The sequence below is a fragment of the Hypanus sabinus genome, unplaced genomic scaffold (assembly GCF_030144855.1).
Source record: "Hypanus sabinus isolate sHypSab1 unplaced genomic scaffold, sHypSab1.hap1 scaffold_1390, whole genome shotgun sequence".
NCBI lineage: Eukaryota > Metazoa > Chordata > Chondrichthyes > Myliobatiformes > Dasyatidae > Hypanus > Hypanus sabinus.
This window is the reverse complement of record NW_026779462.1, coordinates 51,918-73,657: the sequence shown is the minus strand read 5'-3', so window position 1 is coordinate 73,657 and position 21,740 is coordinate 51,918. Positions and strand designations below refer to the sequence as shown.

Genomic DNA, 21,740 nt, shown 5'->3' with positions numbered 1-21,740 from the left:
TATTAGATAAAATTTTTGCTATTATCTTATAATCTGTATTCAACAAAGTAATAGGCCTATATGATGTTAGTTTTAGAGGATCTCTTTTTTTTGGCAATACAGTTATGATCGCTGTTAAAAAAGATTGTGGGAGTTTATGCATTCTTTCCACTTGGTATATCAATTCCATAAAGGGAGGAATTAATATATCTTTAAGTTTTTTTATAAAATTCAGGAGGAAAACCATCTTCTTCTGGGGATTTGTTACTCTGAAGTGATCCTAAAGCTTCTTCAACCTCTTTTAATGTAAAGGGCATATCTAATCCTTTCTGTTCTTCCAAATTAAATTTTGGAAGGGTTATTTGTGATAAAAATGTATCTATCTCAGTAATCTTATTTTGTGATTCTGATTGATATAGTTCAGTATTAAAAAAAAATTAAAGTTTCATTAATTTCTAAAGGTTTATCAGCAACCTTATTTACACTTGTTCTAATTGCATTTATTGTTTTAAAAGCCTGTTCTGTTTTCAACTGCCAAGCAAGAATTTTACGTGATCTTTCACCTAATTCGTAATATTTCTGTTTAGTTCTCATAATTACTTTTTCTGTACGATATGTCTGGAGTGTATTATATTGTAGTTTTTTATTAACAAGTTGTCTTTGTTTTTCTTCTGTCATATATCTTTGAGATTCTTTTTCTAAATTTATGATATCTTTTCTCAATTTTCCTTCTTAATTTTAGATGTATAACATAATCTGACCCCTTAAATATGCTTTCATCGCTTCCTATAATGCAATTTTTTCCTCAACTGAATGTAAATTTGTATCCAAAAAAAATGAATCTGTTTTTTCATAAAATCACAAAAATCTTGACGTTTTAATAAAATTGTATTAAATCTCCATGTCTATTGTTTTATATGTTTTATGTCTATTTGAATAAAATGAATAATCTCTTTCTCTTGGATTAATTTTTCTCCATATATCAAATCAGGTTTAAATCTTTCATTAATGATAAAGTTAGTTTTATTACTTTTAATTTTGTAACAACTGTAGTTGACCTTTCCAAAACTGGATCTAAACAAAAATTAAAATCTCCGCCGATTAATATTTTATCATTTGCGTCAGCCAAGATCAAAAAATCTTCTTGTATGAATTTTGCATCATTTTCATTTGGTGCATAAATGTTCATAAAAGTCCATAATTCTGAGCAAATTTGACAATGTATAATCACATATCTCCCCACAGAATCAACTGTTACATTTTGTATTTTAATTGGTAAAGATTTATTAACCGAAATTGCAACTCCTCTCGATTTTGAATTAAATGAAGTTGCTATAACATTTCCAACCCAATCTCTATTTAATTTCTTATGCCTGTGAACTTACTGAACACATCCTTGCCAGAAAAAAAACTTATCCCAATCCACTCTTCCTAGATCCTTTTTCATTTCCACAAAATTGGCCGTTCTCCAATTTTATCAGAACATTAAGCTGCCAGTTCTGCCCCTCACTAATAGCAGTAATGACGTTATCCCACGTGTCAACCCAAGCCCTAAACTCATCTGTTTTACCGACAATACTCCGTGCATTGAAATAGATATACCTGAGAATATGTATATCGTCTGCTTTTTTTTTTCATTTCCGTTTATACATGCAGTCCTCTCATGTTCCTTATCCTCCTGCACCTCACTATCTGCTCTAACACTCTGGTTCCCCTCCCTCTGCAAATCTAGATTAAATTCCCCGGAGCAGCACTGGCAAATCTACCCGCAAGAATGTTATTCCTCCCCCCCCCCCCCCGCCCAGTTTAGGGGCAAACCGTCCTCGGAACAGGTCCCACCTTCCCGGGAACAAAGCCCAATTGTCCAGAAACATGAAACCCTCCCTCCTGCACCATCCCCTTAGCCACGTATTTAGCTGCACTCTCCGCACATTTATATTTACAGGGACTTTACTTCTGACGCCGGTCCCGGGACCGGACCCGTTTACAGACCCGGAGCGGAACCGGAGCAGATTCTCAGCCACTGGTTTCTATCCCAGGTCGCGAAGAAAGGATAAAGTTTCCCCGTGAATTTATTCCCAGTGAAGGTGTGGAGATGGGACTTGGTCTCCGCGTTGTAAAATGAAACTGTCCCGGACTCGTAACTAAGATAAACTCCCACCCTCCCGGGGATGGGACAGGCAGCGAGACGGGTCTCGGGGGACGGGAGACCATAGAACACGTCACAATCCCGATGTAACACGTCACCATCCCGATGTAACACATCATAATCCCGCCTGATGACCCAGAATCCGGTCTCCGGACTCAGACTGACCCGTCTCTTCCTCTCCACAGACTCTGCGGCGACTCCCAGCCACCAGAACCGATTCCCCGTCACCTCCACCTCCCAGTAATGTCTCCCCGATGTGAATCCCTTCGATCCCAGCACAAAAGGACAGTGTGTGAATCTCTTCCCGGTGTCAGGGAGATTCCTCCAGGTCCCGGTCCCTCTCACACTCTTACGATCCTCAGACACCTCGAGCTCCAGACCCGCCGTTCCCACATCCAGGGTGACAGAGACTGGGGGAGAGGCAGAGAATTAGAGAGTCCCCGGGGATCGGGGGGAGCCTCGGACAGCGCGGCCTCGGGGATCGGGGGAGACTCGGACAGCGCGGCCCCGGGGATCGGAGGGAGACTCGGACAGCGCGGCCCCGGGGATCGGGGGGAGACTCGGACAGCGCGGCCCCGGGGATCGGGGGGAGACTCGGTCGGCTCGGCCCCGGGGATCGGGGGGAGATTCAGACAGCGCGGTCCCGGGGATCGGGGGGAGACTCGGACAGTGCGGTCCCGGGGATCGGGGGGAGACTAGGACAGCGCGGCCCCGGGGATCGGGGTGGGGGGGGGGAGACTCGGGCAGCGCGGCCCCGGGGATCGGGGGTTTTCTGCTGGACGGAGAGCAGAGAGACCCCTGGCCCTTGACTCCTCAGACAGGGGAAACATCCTCCCTCACTCCTGCCTGTTGACCCCTGAAAGAATTTTGTGTTTCCATGAGATCTCCTGTCATTCTCCGAAACTGGGAACAGAGAACGTAGAGCAGTGGAGCACAGGAACAGGCCCGTCATACAATGTTCACATTTATTTGTGAGTGTGAAGTGGGGCAGTGTGATGGTTTGAGACAGTAAAGGAGGTGATAATGGGAACCGGTAGGGGAGAGATGAATGGCAGATTGGACCAGGAGGGGGAGGGGTGGAAAGCCTGTGGGTGAACTGTGTGTGTAGACGTAATGAGAAGCTGGAGGGGGCAAAGATGGCAGGTGAGGATGACTTTGTCCCCTTTCCCACAACCCCATCCCCCGCAGCCCCTCATTAGTACAGGGGATGAATTTGCAGTAACCCTTGAGCAACACAGGTATTGATGAATTGTTTCAGTCTGAACCGTAGACTGTTTACTCGTTTCCATAGAAAGTTACAGGCCTGCTGTTCACCCAACAATTTGTGTGTGTCACTCTGCTTTAAATATACTCAATTATTTGGCCCCCACAGCTGCATGTGGCAGTTTCACTATCCTGTGGATAAAGGAATTCCTCCTCATCTCTGTCCTAAATGGACATCCCTATAGTCGGAGGCTGTGCTCACCGTTCTCGACCCACCCACATCCTCCCAACATCAACTCTCTCCAGACAGGTGTCAGAGAGATCTGGCGAGACCCTTCATCAGGACCTGTGCAGCTTGGATTACCAGCATCTGTAGATTTTCTTGTGTTTGATTTTTAAAGCAGAAGTTATTTTATCATGAGCTGATCCATTTTCCCATTCTCCCATTTAGTCCCACTCTCCCACCCTCTCACCATGACCTTTGATGCCCTGTCTACTCACATACCTATCAATCTCTGTCTTAAATACACACAATGACTTGGCTTCCACTGCCGCAAGAAATACACAGGTTCACCACCCTCTGGCTAAAAAAATGTCTTTGCATCTCCGTTTTGAATGGGCGCCCTTCAATCCTTAAGTCATGTTCTCATACTAGACTCCCCCACCATGGGAAACAACTTTGGCACATCCACTCTGTCCATGCCTTTTAACATTCGAAATGCTTCTGTGAGGTTCCCCCTCATTCTAAACTCCACAGAGTACAGTCCAAGAGCGGTCAAACATTCCTCACATGTTAACACTCTTATTCCAGGAATCATTCTCGTGAATCTTCTCTGAACCCTCTCCAATGTCAGAACATCCTTTCGTAAATAAGGAGCCCAAAACTGCACACAGTATTCCAAGTGAGGTCTTACCAGTTCCTTATAGTGCCTCAACATCACATCCCTGCTCTTATATTCTATTCCTCTAGAAATGAATGCCAATATTGCATTCAGCTTCTTCACCACCGACTCAACCTGGAGGTTAACCTTAAGGGTATCCTGCACGAGCACTTCCAAGTACAATTGCATCTCAGAATTTTGAATGCTCTCTCCATTTAAATAATAGTCAGCCCGTTTATTTCTTCTACCAACGTGCATGACCATACACTTTTAAACATTGTATTTCATTTGCCACTTCTCCCAATCTATCCAAGTCTCTCTGCAGACTCTCTGTTTCCTCAGCACTACCATCCCCTCCGCTTATCTTTGTATCATCAGCAAACTTAGCCACAAAGCCATCTAATTCATAACCCAAATCGTTGATATACAACGTAAAAAGAAGTGGCCCCAACACGGACCCCTGTGGAACACCACTGGTAACTGGCAGACAACCAGAATGGGATCCCTTTATCCCCACTCTCTGTTTCCTGCCAATCAGCCAACGCTCTACCCACATATGTAAATTTCCCATAATTCCATGGGCTCTTATCTTGTTTAGCAGCCTCATGTGTGGCTCCTTGTCAAAAGTCTTCTGAAAATCCAAATACACAACATCCACTGCATCTCCCTTGTCTAGCCTACTTGTAATCTCCTCAAATAATTTCAATGGGTTTGTCAGGCAGGATTTTCCTTTAAGGAAACCATGCTGAGTTTGGCCTGTCTTGTCATATGCCTCCAGGTACTCCGTAACCTCATCCTTGACAATTGACTCCAGAAACCTCACAACCATTTCTCAAACTAACAGGTCTATAATTTACTTTTTGCTTCATTGCCCCTTTCTTAAATACCAGAGTGGCATTTACAATCTTCCACTCCTCCGGAACCATGCCAGAACCTATTGACTTTTGAAAGATCATTGCTAATGCCTCCGCGATCTCCACAGCTACTTCCTTCAAAACACAAGGGTGCATTCCATCTGGTCCTGGAGATTTATCTACCGTGAGACTATTCAGCTTCCTGAGTACTTTCTCTGTCGTAATTGTGACTGCACACACTTCTCTTCCCTGACACCCTTGAGTGTCCGGTATACTGCTGATATCTTCCTCAGTGAGGACTGATGCAAATACTCGTTCAGTTCCTCAGCCATCTCCTTATCTGCCATTACAATTTCTCCAGCATCATTTTCTATCTGTCCAATATCCACTCTCACCCGTTTTTTATTCTTTATATACTTGACAAAGCTTTTAGTATCTTCACTGATATTATTTGCCAGCTTCCTTACATAGTTCATCTTTTCCCTCTTAATGGCCTTCTTAGTTTCCTTTTGTAAGCTTTTAAAAACTTCCCAATCCTCTGTCTTCCCACTAATTTTTGCTTCTTTGAATGCCCTCTCCTTTGCTTTTACTTTGGCTTTGACTTCTCTTGTCAGCCACTTTGGCTTTGACTTCTCTTTTTCCATTTGAAAAATTCTTCTTTTTTGGAATATATCTGTCTTGCACATTCCTCACTCCTCACATAAACTCCAGCCACTGCTGCTCGGCCGTCCTTCCCCCTAATGTCCCTTTCAAGTCAAATTTGGCCAGTTCCTCTCTCGTGCCACTGTAATTTCCTTTACTCCACTGCAATACCGACACATCAGATTTCGGCTTCTCTTTCTCAAATTTCACAGTGAAGTCAATCATGTTACGATCACTGTCTCCTAACGGTTCCTTCACCTCAATCTCTCTAATCACCTCTGGGTCATTACACAATATCCAATCCAGTATCTCTGATCCTCTAGTGGGCTCAACAACAAGTTGTTCTGAAAAGCCATCTCGTAGACATTCTACAAATTCTCTCTCTTGAGATACAGTGTTGACCTGATTTTCCCAATCCACTCGCATGTTAAAATCCCCACAATTATCATAACACTGCCCTTCTGGCAAGCCTTTTCTATTCCCTGTTGTAATTTGTAGTCCACATCACTGACGCTGTTAAGAGGCCTGTAGATAACTGCCATCAGGATCCTTTTACCCCTGCGATTTCTTAGCTCAACTCATAAAAATTCTGCACCTTCCGATCCTCTGTCACCTCTTTTTAATGATTTAATATCATTTCATACCAATAAAGCCATGCCACCCCTCTGCCTACCTGCCTATCCTTCCGATACACTGTGTATCCTTGGACGTTCAGCTCTCATAGACTTGCATCCTTTAGCCACGTCTCAGTGATGGCCACAAGATTATGCCTGCCAATCTGTAGCTGTACGACAAGATCATCCACCTTATGCCTTAAGCTGTGTGTATTTAAGTATAACACCTTAAGTCCTGTATTTGGTCAGTTTTGCTTTGATTGCACTGCAACTCATCCCAGTGGCTGCAAATTTGCCCCATCACCTGCCTGTCCTTCCTGACATCTTTACTGCTCACTATCTTAGATTTATAGATTCCCTCTCCTCCGCTCTATCATTCCGGTTTACCACCCCCCTGCCAAATTAGTTTAAACCCTCCCTAACAGCTCTATTAAACATTCCCGCGATGATATTGATCCCCTTCGGGTTCAGGGGTAACCCGTCCTTTTTGAATAAGTAGTACTTCCCCCAGAAGAGATCCCAATGATCCAAGAATCTGAAGCCCTGCCCCCTGCACCAGTCTCTCAGCCACACATTCATCAGCCTGATCCTACTATTCTTGCCCTCGCTAGCACGTGGCACAGGTAGCAATCCTGAGATTACTACCCTGGAGGTCCTGCTTCTCAGCTTCATTCCTAACTCCCGGAAATCTCTCTTCAGGACCTCCTCCCTTTTCCTCTCTATGTCATTGGTACCAACATGTACCAAGACAGCTGGCTGCTCGCCCTCTCCCTTCAGAATATTCTGGACCCGATCCGAGACATCCTGTACCCTGGCACCTGGGAGGCAGCACACCATGCGGGTATCTCTGCCAGGCGCACAGAATCTCCTGTCTGTTCCCCTGACTATGGAATCCCCTATGACTATCGCATTCCTCTTCTCCCTCCTTCCCTCCTGCGCAACAGCGCCAGGCTCAGTGCCAGTGACCCGGTCACCGTAGCCGTCCCCTGTCAGGTCATCCCCCTCAACAGCATCCGAAACGATATACTTGTTGCTGAGGGGGACAGCCACAGGGGTGCTCTCCACTATCTGGGCACTTCCCTTCCCTCTCCTGACAGTCACCCAGTTTTCTGACCCCTGTAGCCTAGGGATGACTACCTCCCTGTAGCTCCTGTCTATCACCTCTTCATTTTCTCTAATAAGCAGTAGGTCATCAAGCTGCAGCTCCAGATCCCGAACACGGTCTCCGAGGAGCTGAATCTCGGTTCACCTGGTGCAGATGTGGCTATCAGGGAGGCTGGAGGTCTCCCAGGATTCCCACATCTGACACCCTGAACAAAGCACAGACCCTGCAGAAATGCTACCTAATTCTACGGGAATGAAACAAAGAAAGATAGGTCTACTCACCCACTTACTTCTCCAAGCACACAAACTTTTTAAACTGTTAGCTAATGTGCCCTGCTGTTCCCCCGTCCGTTCAGGCCGATTTGCCAAGGGGAGAAAAAGAGTTGGTGCTTCGCTCTCGGCTCTTCCCGTTACCGCCTAAGCCCGTTGAGCCAAAGCCCTACACTCTGCTGCCACCCACTCCGCTGCCCGCTGTATAGGGTGGTCATCTTTTTAAACTCTCCGCGCTGTCCTGCGCAGTCTCGCCGTTCTTCTATGCAAAGTTTTTTTTTACACTGTCTTCCTTCAGAATTTAGCTCCCACGCCGCCCTTCTTGTCCCAATCTAAAAAAACACCTTCAGTCCTGTATTCATCAGCCTATTCCACACTGTCCACATGAAATTCAGCGAGGCCTTTGATGTCGATGATAGACCACACTTGGAGTATTGTCTGCATTTCCGGTTCCCGAATATGGGGAGGATGTCATTACACTGGACAGGAGGCTTCAGGAGGATGTTACCAGGACTGGGGGCTTGAGTTAAAAGCAGAGAGTGGGTAAGCTTAGGCTATTCAGCTGTAGTGTAGGATGTTCAGGTGTGACCTCTTAACAAGGTAAATAATTCATAAGGAGCTTAAATAAAGTTTCTTTTTCCAAGAAATGGGAGGACAGAACCAGAGGCCTCGGACTGAAAATGAGACGGGAAATTTTTCTGAGTGGTCTATCGGGTAACATTCTCATAGAGAGGGAGGTTGGTAAATGGAATTTGCCCTCAGACACTGTAGAGACAGGTAAAAATAAAATATTTTAAAATAAATTTGGGCAGGTACGCAGATGGGAAATGGTTAGAGGGATGGGGGGTGGGGGGGTGCAAACACACACAAATGGGCCATGCTCAAGAAGACATCTTAGTCTTGCAGATTGATGAAGTGGGCCGTGAGTTCAACATTCATCAAACCCTCCGAGATCATCCTCCTGAGGAATCTCACCCCGGAGTCTGTCTGTGAAGTGTTGATGTGACGTCACGTCAGAGGGCAGCTCAGTGCCACAGAACAGACAGACTGGGTAAGGACGGCAGATTTCAATCCTAAATGGAAATTTGTGCCTATTTCTGTGGCCGTGTGTCACACTCTGATAGTATATCTGTGTGTGTATGTGTGTGTTGTGTATACACATTGAAGGAGAGTGTGCACATTGAAGAATTTGTATGTTACAGTGTGTCATCACATGTCTGGTGTGTGTTGACAATGTGTCACACGTGATTGAGCTGTTTAAATGAATAAATGACTGTCTCTGAAGAGACTGGTTTCCAGGTTACTGAGGGAAATAACAACGTACATTGCTGAGGCTCTGACTACAATCTGCCAGTCCTTCCTGTGTATGTGTGTGAGGGAGCTTTGCCAGCCCGGTTATGCTGTGTGTGCTTCTCCCGAGATGAAATCTTGACCCATGTCAATGCTTGTTGGTGTGTCCGAGCTCATTCTCACAATGCTTCAATGAAGTGGTCTGATCACCATAAGACATAGGAGCAGAATTAGGCCATTTGCCCATCGAGTCTGCTCCGCCATTCAATCATGGCTGATCCACATTTCCCTCCTCAGCCCCATTACCTGGTCTTCTCCCCGTAACCTTTGATGCTGTTCAATCTCGAACCAATCAAGCTCTGCCTCAAATACACACAAGTTCCAGAAGTTCACCAGCCGCTGGCTCAAATTTGTTCACATCTGTTTTAAATAGATCCCCCTGTATCTTGAGGCTGTGCCCTCTTGTCCTAAACTCCACCACCATGGGAAACATCCTTTCCACATCTAATCGGTCTAGGACTTTCAACATTCGAAAGGTTTCTAGGACTTTCAACATTCGAAAGGTTTCAATGAGATTCCCCCTCATCTTTCTAAATTCCAGCGAGTACAGACACAGAGCTATCAAACGTTCCTCGTATGATAACCCTTTCATTCCTGGAATCATCCTTATGAAATGAACCTTCTGAAATGCCAGTACATCTTTTCTTAGACGAGGAGCCCAAGTTCACAATACTCAAGGTGAGGCTTCACCAGTGCCTTATTAAGCCTCAGCATCACATCCCTGCTCTTGAATTGAATGCTATTCTAAACCCCTTGAATTGAATGATAACATTGGATTTGCCTTCCTCCCCACTGGCTGTACTGCAAGTGAACCTTTAGGGTCTTCTGCAGAATGACTGCTAAGTCCATTTACATGTCAGCTTTTTCGGTTTTCTCCCCATCTGAAAAAAGAATCTGCACATTATTTCGACGACCACAGTGCATGGCCATGCGTTTTCCAACATTGTATATCACTTGCCACTTTCCTTCCCATTCTCCTCACTCAAGTCCTTGTGCAGCCTAGCTGTTTCCTCAATACTACCGGTCCCTCCACCAATCTCTGTATCATCTGCAAACTTGGAAACAAAGCCATCTACTCTAGTACAAGGGGGTATGAGTTCAGAATTGAAGGACGTCCTTTTAGAACTGAGATGTGGAGAAATTACTTTTGTTAGTGTGCGGAAAATCTGTGGAATTTGTTGCCACAAGTGGCTGTTAAGGCCAAGTCATATTTAAGGCAGAGATAGATGACTGAATGGTGGAGCAGACTCGATGGGCCAAATGGCCTACTTCTGCTCCTATATCTTATGGTCTATTCCATCAGCTAGATCTTGATATACAGCATAAAATAAAGGTGTCCTAACACTGACCCCTGCGGAACACGAGTCAGTGGCAGCCAACCAGAAAAGGATCCCTTTACTCTCATTCGCTGTTTCCTACCAATCAGCCAATGTTCTAACCATGCCTGTAACTTTTCTGTAATACCATGGCCTCTTAACCTGGTTACCACCTTCATGTGTGGCACTTTGTCAAAGGCCTTCTGAGATTCCAAATATACAACATCCACTGCATCCCCTTTATCGATCCTGCTTGTAATCTCCTCAAAGAATCCCAACAGGTTTGTCAGGCAGGATATTCCCTTAACGAAGCCATGCTGACTTGTCCTATCTTGTCCAGTGTCACCAAGTATTCCATAACTTCATACTTAACAACTGACTCCAATTTCTTCCCAACCACAGAGGTGAGGCAAACTGGTCAATAATTTCCTTTCTGCTGCCTTCCTCCTTACTTAAAGAGTTAAGTGACATTTGCCATTTTCCAGTCCTCTGGCACCATGCCAGGGTCCAGTGATTTTTGAAAGATCATTTGAAATGCCTCCATAAGTTCTACTGCGACCTCTTTCAGAACACTGGGGTGCAGGCCATCAGACTGATTAACTCGTGTGGACGCAACTGTATTTCTGTTATATTGACCAGCATGTTATATATATTATTTATAATAAATTACTATACATTGCACATTTAGATGGAGACATAACATAAGGATTTTTAATCCTCATGTATATGAAGGATGTAAGTAATAAAGTCAATTCAATTCAAATCAATTTCTTGTTTATTTTTCCCCTCCTAATCATCCTTTTAGTTCCTCTCTGTAGATATTTAAAAGCTTCCCAATCCTCTTTCTTCCTACTAATTTTTGTTTAGTTGTATGCCCTCTCTTTTGCCTTTACATTAACTTGTCTTCCCTTGTCAGCCACGATTGTACTATTTTGCCATTTGAGTAATTATTTATTTTTGGAATACATCTATCCTTTACCTTCCCCATTTTCCCAGAAACTGACACCATTTCTGCTCTGCTCTCATCCCTGCCAGCATCTCGTTCCAATTTGCTTTGGCCAACTCCTCTCTCAGACCACTGTAATTTCTTTGACTTCTCTGAAATACTACAATGTCAGGCTTTACTGTCTCCTTATCAGATTTCAAGTTGAACTCGGTCATGTTGTGAGCTCTGCCTCCTAAGGTTTCTTTTAACTACTCACCTCTGGTTCAAAACATAACACCCAATCCAGTAGAGCTGTTCCCCGAGTAGGCTCAACGACAAACTGCTCTAGAAAGCCATCACATTGCATTCAACAAACTCACTCTCTTGAGATCCTTTACCAACCTGATTTTCCCAATTGACCTGCATGTTGAAATCTCCCATGATTATCATAACATTATACTTTTCATCAGCCTTTGCTATTTACAGTTGCAATCTGTGGGCCTCATCCCACTGACTGTTGGGAGGCCTGTGTATGACTAGTGTCAGTGTCATTTTTACTTTTGCAGTTCCTTACCTCAACCCACAAGGATTCAACATCTCCCAATCCTATGTCACATCTAGCTGCTGATTTACCAGCAGAGCCACACCACCCCATCGGCCTTCCTTCCTTCCTCCGATACACTGTGTAATCTTGAACATTCAGCTCCCAACTACAACCATCCTTCAGCCACGATTCCGTGATGGTCACAACATCATACCTGACAATCGGTAATAGTGCAACAAGATCATCCACCTTATTTCTCATACTCCATGCATTGAGATATAACACTTTGTGTACTGTATCTGCTACCCTTTTTAATTCTGCATCCCTAATGCACTGATACTCACCTTGCTGGCTGCAATTTTCTCCTCTCATCTGTCCGCTCTATCTGGCAGTCTGACTGCACGCTATCTTTGCATTTTTACCATCAGTTCTACCCCTTCACTCCTGTTTCAACCCCCCCCCCAACAAATTAGTTTAAATCCTACCCAACAGCTCTCTGAAACCTCTCTCACCGAGAATATTGTTCTCCCTCGCGTCCAGGTGCAACACATCCCTTTTGAGCAGGTCATTCCTCCACCAGAAGAGATCCCGATGATCCAAGAACCTGAGGCCCTGCACCCTGCACCATCTTCTCAGCCATGTTTATCTGTCAAATTATCCTGTTTCTACCCTCACCAGCACATGGCACAGGCAGCAATCTAGAAATTACAACCCGGGAGGTACGGCTTCCGAGTTTTCTACCAAGCTAGCCAGGTTCTTTTCAGGACCCTTTTGCTTTTACTTCCTATGTAATTGGTCCCAAGTTGCAAAATTATAGCTGGCTCTTAACCCTCCCTCTCCAAAATGCTGCAGACACGATCCGAGACGTCCCTGACCTTGGCACCTTGGGGGCAAGATAGCATTCCGGTGTCTGATTCTTGTCCATAGATTCTCCTGTCTGTTCCCCCGAACGATTGAGTCCCCGATCATTACTGCTCCCCTCTGCTCCCTCTAACAACAGTGAGATTTGCTGATCCAGAAGAGGGAATTCCTACGTCAGTCAGAATCTGCACTCACAGTGCACGCAGGACTTGTGTATATTCCTGACAATCCCGGTCACCACACTGATACCCGTTTTTAGTCAGTATTAAATTCCCAGCAGCTGTGGTAGAATTCAAACTCATATCCTGGTGTGTTAGTGCAATGTGCCTGGGATCAGGACACAGTGGTTCATCTACCAGTCCCGTGTATTGGTTGTACTGTGACCCTGTGCTGGTGTGTCCAGGGGTCTGACATCTCCAGCTGACCATGTGACAGTGATGCCTCGAAGTCGGTGGGGTTGATGTGGAATAAACTTCAGTTCCCCTTCAGTCCATTATCACAGCCAATCCTTGCCTCAACTTATAACATAATTGTGTTTCATGAACAAGGAAAAATGAATCTTTGTAAATGTTACCTCGCTTCATGGTATCAAGTTTTCCTCTCAGCACTGTGTTCAATAAATAGGGGTGATCGAATTTTCCAACAGGCAGGGCCTCATCTGTCACTGACAATTCCTGGATATTGTCATTAATCCTGTAAATGTTAAACTGCTGGTGATAAACTGGAATTTTTGAACTATTTTACAAATCTGCGCAGGGTTTCAGTAAAGAGCATGTCCTACCTCCTGTTCCGATGAGCTTCCTCCTGAAATAAATAAAAACACAAATCTGATTAGACTTGGACTTACTGTCCACGTCGTTGACTGATTCATTGCAGTTTAATTTACAATTAATTATGCTGAAAATTCATCGCTTAAAGATTGTATGTTGCTGATAAATGATCGAATATCTGTCTCCAACATTTTAGAATGCCATTTGCGGAGTGATTGGAGGTTTGTCATGCAAGGAGAAAACTCTGTGTGAGGACACCAACAGCGGCAATTGATTTGGTAGAATCAATTAGTTCAATGTGACAGAAACAAATTCAAATTTAATCACTCACCTTGAGAAATATCACACCATCTTTTTGATCCATCTTCTCCTTTAGCTTCAAGATATCCTCCTGAATAAACCTGATATTCTGTTGAATGTCCCGAACATTTTTCTCCATTGGGTTGAGAATCCTCTTCTCTTCTTCCCTGAGATCCCTGAGTAAACTCTGCTCTTTCTCAGTGATAATCTGGCGCAGTTCAGCAAACTGGGATGTGATGTGGGACTGAAGGCTGTGTGACTGTTTCTGTTGAATGAAAGGTGAAGATTAGTTTACCGCATTGCTGTGTTGTATTTCCTTATGACATAAAAGTGACCATTCGGTCCATTCAGGTCCATACTACTTCTGAGACATTCCCGTCAACACCATTTCCTCACGTATTCCTGAAACCTATTCTCCCTCAATGACCCATTAACTCCTACCGGATTCACATACACCCTCCCCCACCTTCACAGGGTTAATTGTAGTTAACTATTCATCCAGCATGTCCTTGGAATGTGTCTGAAACTGTCATGGCCACAGGGACAGCATGCAAACTCCACACAGACAGCAGCAGAGGTCAGGATCGAACCCAGGTCACTGGAGCTGCGATACTCGGCTATTCTGCATTAAATGGAGCAAAACTCGACAGTAATATCAGAAATTCCGCTCAGGAAGCCTCACCCGAACTCCGGAAATCTTCTCTTTCTGTTGCTGCTCCTTTTCCTGGAAGTCTGATTTCTTTTTTGTGAGAGAGTCTAAGGAAGATTTTAGCTGATCCTGGAAGTCAGAGAGTGAAGGAAATAGAAACAAAGATGCTTCAAAAGAAACAGGTGATCAACCCCGATTATCACACAAAATGCCAGAGGAACTCAGTGAGTCAGACAGCATCTATTCAGGGGAAATAACCAGTCGGTGTTTCGGGATGAGACCCGTCATCAGGACTGGGAAGGAATGGGACAGAAGACAGAATAATAAGTTTGTGGATGAGAACCAGCTGACAGGTGACGGTTGAGACAACGTGAGGGGGAACGTGGGGGAGGGTGATGAAGTGAGAAGCTGGGAGGGGACAGGTGGAAGAGGCAAATGACTGGAGAAGAAGGAATCTAATCCGAGAGGATAATCGACCATGGAAGAAACGGGAGGAACTGGGCTGTTTGCGGCCCTGAATGGTGACGAGGGAGGAGGTTAGGGGTCGGGTGTAGCACTTGTCCCGCTTGCAGGTGTCTGTGCCAGGAGGGAGATCAGTGGGGAGGAGCGAGTGGATCAGGGCGATACAGTACGGGGAGCGATCCGTATAGAGAGCGGAGAGTTCGGGGTGCTGCGGTGGGCTGTGGGACGGAGAGATGCTAGAATCCCGTTGGAGATGCGGAAGTTGCAGAGAATGATGTTCTGGTTATGGAGGCTCGTGTGATGTTATGTAGGAGAAAGGAAATATGGTAAGTGTTAAATTAACGTTAGTTTTTACCTTGCAGATTTTAACAGCTTGCTTAATCGGCATGAAGCGGTGTTCTCGGTGTTCCTGCGCGTCTCTACAGATCAGACAGATCAGTGTCTTGTCCGTTTCACAAAACAGCTTCAGTTCTTCCTCATGTTCCTCGCAGTGACGTTCACTTTCCTTCCCTTTCCGATTCAGGTTTAGATTTCGAGCTTTTTCAGCCAGATTTGCTAATGCCCGGTTCACCCTGAGGGTGCGGTCAGCAATCACCTCTCTACATTCCGGGCAGGAGTTTCTCTGCTCCCTTTCCCAATACCGTGTGATACAAGAGCGACAGAAGTTGTGTCCACACTCCAGTATAACCGGATCGGTGAAGAAATCCAGGCAGATGGGACAAATTGCCTCCTCTGTTAAACTCTCGACCGGTCCTTTCGAAGCCATGTTAACTCCCAGCACTTCCTGAGTCAGAAAACTTTCACTTCCGGGAGCTGCAGATCCCCTGCAGTACCGCGATTGTCCACAACGCGCGCTGTAGAACCGGGGAATGACCCCCTGCAGTACCGTGACTGTCCACCACATGGCCATATGGCTGGTAAACCATCCCGTAAAAACCCAGTGCGACAAAAACGTCAGCTGAATCTCAAAAGGCCCCATCCCTGCGGTCGGAAGACGATTGAAGTCCTGCGCTGAAAGGAGAAGCCATGTGCCCCCCTGGGGTCGTTCACTACTACAATAACTGTGAGGCTTCCTCAGCCAACCCGGCCTCTCTCTGTCCAGTGTAGAGAATCCCTGTAGTTCAGTCGCAATGTGTCAGTCGGCAGTATTCCCGGACGAAAGCAGTTCCGAAACTTTTTTTAATGCCAAAGTCCAATACCAGTAACCGTGGACCCCAGGTTGGGAACCCCTGCTCTCCGGACATCTCGGTGTGATGGCAGGCCAAAACGTTTAGAGTGTCTTTCCCCGAGTTGATGATCTTCCAGCAGCAATCGCTGTCCGTTTTCCTTCGCGTCCTGGGACCAGCCCGAGGATCAGTGAGCCTTCAGTCACGCAGCTGCCATGGAACAGACCCTTGCATCTTTCTCCACAGATCTTCGCCAGCCCACAGTCCGCAAAGAGGTGAGTGACCGTCTCGTCTCCACTGCAGTAATCTCGGGGCAGCGCGCTGTGGGAGTGATCTCCGGGCATGCAGCAAGGATCAGACTGGGAGGGGCCCTCTCGTCTCCACTGCAGTAATCTCGGGGCAGCGCGCTGTGGGGTTGATCTCCGGGCATGCAGCAACGATCAGACTGGGAGGGGCCCTCTCGTCTCCACTGCAGTAATCTCGGGGCAGCGCGCTGTGGGAGTGATCTCCGGGCATGCAGCAAGGATCAGACTGGGAGGGGCCCTCTGGTCTCCACTGCAGTAATCTCGGGGCAGCGCGCTGTGGGAGTGATCTCCGGGCATGCAGCAAGGATCAGACTGGGAGGGGACCTCTCGTCTCCACTGCAGTAATCTCGGGGCAGCGCGCTGTGGGAGTGATCTCCGGGCATGCAGCAAGGATCAGAATGGGAGGGGCCCTCTCGTCTCCACTGCAGTAATCTCGGGGCAGCGCGCTGTGGGAGTGATCTCCGGGCTTGCAGCAAGGATCAGAATGGGAGGGGCCCTCTCGTCTCCACTGCAGTAATCTCGGGGCAGCGCGCTGTGGGAGTGATCTCCGGGCATGCAGCAAGGATCAGACTGGGAGGGGCCCTCTCGTCTCCACTGCAGTAATCTCGGGGCAGCGCGCTGTGGGAGTGATCTCCGGGCATGCAGCAAGGATCAGACTGGGAGGGGTCCTCTCGTCTCCACTGTAGTAATCTCGGGGCAGCGCGCTGTGGGAGTGATCTCCGGGCATGCAGCAAGGATCAGACTGGGAGGGGCCCTCTCGTCTCCACTGCAGTAATCTCGGGGCAGCGCGCTGTGGGAGTGATCTCCGGGCATGCAGCAAGGATCAGACTGGGAGGGGCCCTCTCGTCTCGACTGCAGTAATCTCGGGGCAGCGCGCTGTGGGAGTGATCTCCGGGCATGCAGCAAGGATCAGACTGGGAGGGGCCCTCTCGTCTCCACTGCAGTAATCTCGGGGCAGCGCGCTGTGGGAGTGATCTCCGGGCATGCAGCAAGGATCAGACTGGGAGGGGCCCTCTCGTCTCGACTGCAGTAATCTCGGGGCAGCGCGCTGTGGGAGTGATCTCCGGGCATGCAGCAAGGATCAGACTGGGAGGGGCCCGAATCGCCGCCAGACAGCTGAGGTCTTGGTGACTGTCGGTGAGATCTGGTGATGAGGCATTCTGCCAGATGGTCTGGACTGTCTGCTCAGGGAACCACTCCACTGTGTCCATCCAGTCCTTCTCCTGCGGTAACTGCAGGACATTCCGTGCTGACCACTGTCTGGTGTTCTTGGTCAAAGCAGCTGGTCTGAAAGAACTGTCAACAATTTCATTAACACAAGGTTTACATGGAGAAACTTCCTGATTGAGACAGACACAGTCTCACAGGGGATTTACAGGGTAGGGGCAGGAATGATGTTTCTCCTGGCTGGGTAGTTGAACCTGGGATCACAGACTCAAAATCCGAGGTCACCTCAGCAGGACTGAGATGAGGAGAAATTTCTCCAACCCAGTGCGGTAAATGTTAGGAGTTTTCTCCACAAGTTTCCTAAATTAAACGGACATATTTAGGGGCTCGGCGATGTTGGGAACGTTGCAGGAAGGTGGCGCTGAGGTCAAAGATCGGCCATGTTCTGAGTGAGGGGCAGAACAGCGCAAAGGGCCGAATGGCCACGCCTGCTCCTGTTTCTTAGTTTCTAAATCACGAGTTTATCTTTGCGCCTTGTTCTCCCTTGGCCTTCCGCCTGTCGGATTGCACAGGGGTGCGGTGAGAGCTCCGGAGATCCATCAGCAGCCGCTGAGGTTATTTCATGCTCTTGTTATTTATCGCTGTTCCTGTATTTGCATTCGCACAGTTTGTTACCTTCAGCACTCTGGCTGATCTTTCACTACCTGCTTCTGTTATGGTTACTATTCTATACTTTTTCTAAGTACGTCCGCAGGAAAATGCTTCTCGGGGTTGTAAGTGGTGACTTATCTGGACTCTGATAATAAAATTTGCTTTGAAATTTGAGTTTCGGGGATTTTCCTTTAATTCTGGGAACAAACTGTGACTGACATCTCCAGCTCCCAGTAGCAGCCCGTCCTCACACACTGGCAGCCAATCAGCAATCACCGCTGGGAGAGGGATGCTGCCATTGGCTGAGGGGTGTCAGTGGGCGGGACGCTGTTTGGACCGGAACCGAGTGAGGCCGGAGGCCGGAGACCGGGAGCTGCGCCTCGGGTTTCGGCTGCACCATCGGCGGGTCGTGAATCCTTTCGAAGGCAGAGCTGAAGCGACCGGCGGAGATTCCGTGAGATGTTTCAGCTACACGGAGGGCGCCCGGCCTTTCCCCGCCGAGGATCGGGGCCTGTTGTCTGGAGTTGTCTCCCAGACCCGTCCCTTCCTGCCCGGAGACGGGAGCTGCCCCGCAGCGGCTGCCGGTGGATCTCCGGAGCTCTCACCGCTCCCCTGTGCAATCCGAACGGCTGAAAACCAAGGGAGAACAAGGCGCAAAGGTAAACTCGTGCTTTAGAAAATAACAAACAGGAGCATGTCTGGCCACTCGGCCCGTTGCACCTATTCCACCCAAACAAAATGAAAAAAATCCTAACCGACATGGGCCATTGCATAATATCAATTATACACAGTGGCGTCAATAATTCCACACCTCCATCCAAATAATTAAGGACAATAAAAGTAAGGTTTAGGAAAAGTCAGTTTAGTTTATATGAAAATGTTGAATAAATGGTCTCCAAGTTTCTTCATATTTAACTGAAGGGTCAAAGACAACACTTGCAATTTTTTCTAAACTTGAACAAGAAATAGTTTGAGAAAACAACTGAAATATAGTTGGAGGATTAATTTCTTTCCAATTCAATAGGATAGAACTTCTAGCCATTAATGTAACAAATGCAATCATCTGCCGGGCTGGGGGGGGAGGTGATAAACGACTATTATCCACCATTGGTAAACCGAAAATTGCATTAATAGGATGTGGTTGAAAATTTGATATTCAGAACTGTTGAAATAATACCAAAAATATATTTCCAATAATTTTGCAAACAGGGGCAAGACCAGAACATGTGGGTCAATAAAGCGACTTCAGAATGACATCTGTCACTGGTTGGATTAACATAAGAATAAAATCGAGCGAGTTTATCCTTGGACATGTGAGCCCTATGAACAACCTTAAATTGTATTAGGCATGTTTAGCACAAATAGACGAAGAATTGATTAATTGTAAAATGTTCTCCCACTGCCCTGTGGGTATAAGACTATGAAGTTCTTTTTCCCATTCCTTCTTAATTGTTTCTGATACTCCTGGCTGTATTTTCATGATCATATTATAAATAATAGCTACTAAACCCTTCTGACAAGGATTCAGAGCCAGATTTTTTTCTGTAATGCCCATTGGACATAATTTCAGAAAAGACTAACATTCAAGAAATTGCTAACTTGCAAGTATCTAAAAAAAAATGAGTTTTAGGCTGGATAGCTGTTCAAAGGACATAAAACTGTTATCTAAAAATAGATCACGAAAACATGTTATACGTTTTGTTTTCCATAACACAAAGGCTTAGTCCATAAAAGAGGGCTGGACAAAAAGTTAGATATAATAGGGGTTGATAAGATAAACTTATTCAAGCTGAAGAATTTACGAAATTGAAACCATATTCTTAGTGTATGTTTAACTACAGGATTAGTTATTTGTTTATTTGGTTTAGATAAAGCAAAAGGAGGCAAAGATCCTAAAATAGAAAACAATGAGAAGTCTTGTACAGATTTACACTCCAAATTTACCCATTGTGGGCAAGGTACTACGACCAATTCTCGTGTCCAAAATATTAAATATTGAATATTAACTGTCCAATAGTAAAATCTCAGGTTTGGCAAAGCAAAACCACCTTCCTTCTTAGGCTTCTGTAAATATATTTTACTTAATCTAGGATTTTTATTCTGCCAGACATACGAGGGTATTTTGGAGTCAATAATATCAAAAAAAGATTTAGGAATAAAAATTGTTAGTGCTTGGAATAAATATAAAAATTTGGGTAATACTATTATCTTGATAGTATTAATTCAACCAACCAATGACGGAGATAATGGGGACAACCTGGTAACGAGTTGCTTGATTTGTTCAATTAAAGGTAAAAAATTAACTTTAAATAAACCCTTATGTTTCTTGGTAATTTTAATACCCAAATAAGTAAAATGATCTGTGACAACTTAAAACAGTAAGTGTTTATAAATTGGAACTTGCATATTTAATGGAAATAATTCACACTTATTAAAATTCAGTTTGTAGCCAGAAAAGCTACTAAACTGAGCAAGCAAGGATGAAACAGCAGGAATAGATCTCTCAGGGTCAGACATGTATAGTAGCAAATGATTAGCATATAATAATATCTTATAAGTCCCTTACCCACGGGTAATACCAAAAATATTAGGTGATTCACGAATGGCAATGGCTAAAGGTTCCAAAGCAATGTCAAATAATAGAGCACTTAAAGGGCAGCCTTGCCTCGTACCACGGGACAACTGAAAAAAAGGAGATCTTTGATTATTGGTAAGAAGTGAAGCCAAAGGTTTATAATACATTAATTTAATCCATGATATAAATTTCAAGCTAAAATTAAAATTCTGCAATGTATTAACTAAATATAGCCATTCAAATCTATCAAACGCTTTTTCAGCACCTAAAGAAATGACATTCTAGTATTTTAGATGAAGAAGTATAAATTATTTTAATTTATTTTCTAATGTTAAAAGATGTATAACAGATTTTAATAAATCCGGTCTGATCTTCAGAGATAATTTGAGGTAATACATTTTCTCATGTAGTGGCCAAAATTTTGGTAAAAATCTTAGAATCCGTATTCAGCAAGGATATTGGCCAATAGGATGCAAATTCAGTGGGGTCTTTATCTTTTTTAAGAATTGGATTAATGGAGGCATCATAAAAAGATTGTGGTTATTTACCTACAGTTAACGCATCTTTAAAAATTTTACAAAGCCAAGGAGCGAGTGTAGAAGAAAAGGATATAAAAATATTCAGCAGTATAACCGTCTGGACGAGGGGCTTTACCTGAATTCATTGAAAACGGGAGTGGGTTTCCCTTTCCAGACCCTGACGGGGGACTTGTGCCACTCCTCAGGATTATATATGGAACCTCTCGGACTGGGACAGGGAGTGGGTTCCCGTTTCCAGACCCTGCCAGGAGACTTGTGCCACTCCTCAGGGTTATATATGGAACCCCTCGGGCAGGGACAGGGAGTGGGATCCCCTTTCCCAGGCAGATGCCCGAAGGTGACCGGGAGCCACCAGAGGGGCTGATGTAATGCAAGCCCTGGCACGGTGGGTCACTGAGGTAAGGGAACCCATTTGAATGACAGCCCGACTGCATGTGGATTTTGAGAATTTATCTGATAACTGC

General features: G+C 45.5%; 1 protein-coding gene across 2 annotated transcripts; it reads right to left on the bottom strand.

Moving 5' to 3' along the window:
• Nucleotides 1-1,799: 1,799 nt before the first annotated feature.
• LOC132386918 (zinc-binding protein A33-like) lies at nt 1,800-15,644 on the bottom strand. Of its 2 annotated transcripts, XM_059959271.1 has the most exons (6): nt 15,229-15,644; nt 14,445-14,540; nt 13,794-14,027; nt 13,474-13,496; nt 13,267-13,385; nt 1,800-2,538 (listed from the first exon to the last, which is right to left on the bottom strand). In XM_059959271.1, the coding sequence occupies exons 1-6, from the start codon at nt 15,637-15,639 to the stop codon at nt 1,964-1,966; spliced, it is 1,458 nt and encodes a 485-aa protein (XP_059815254.1). In that variant the 5' UTR covers nt 15,640-15,644; the 3' UTR covers nt 1,800-1,963. The 2 variants fall into 2 exon arrangements, with proteins under 2 accessions (XP_059815254.1, XP_059815255.1); XM_059959272.1 differs by lacking the exon at nt 14,445-14,540.
• Nucleotides 15,645-21,740: the final 6,096 nt, after the last annotated feature.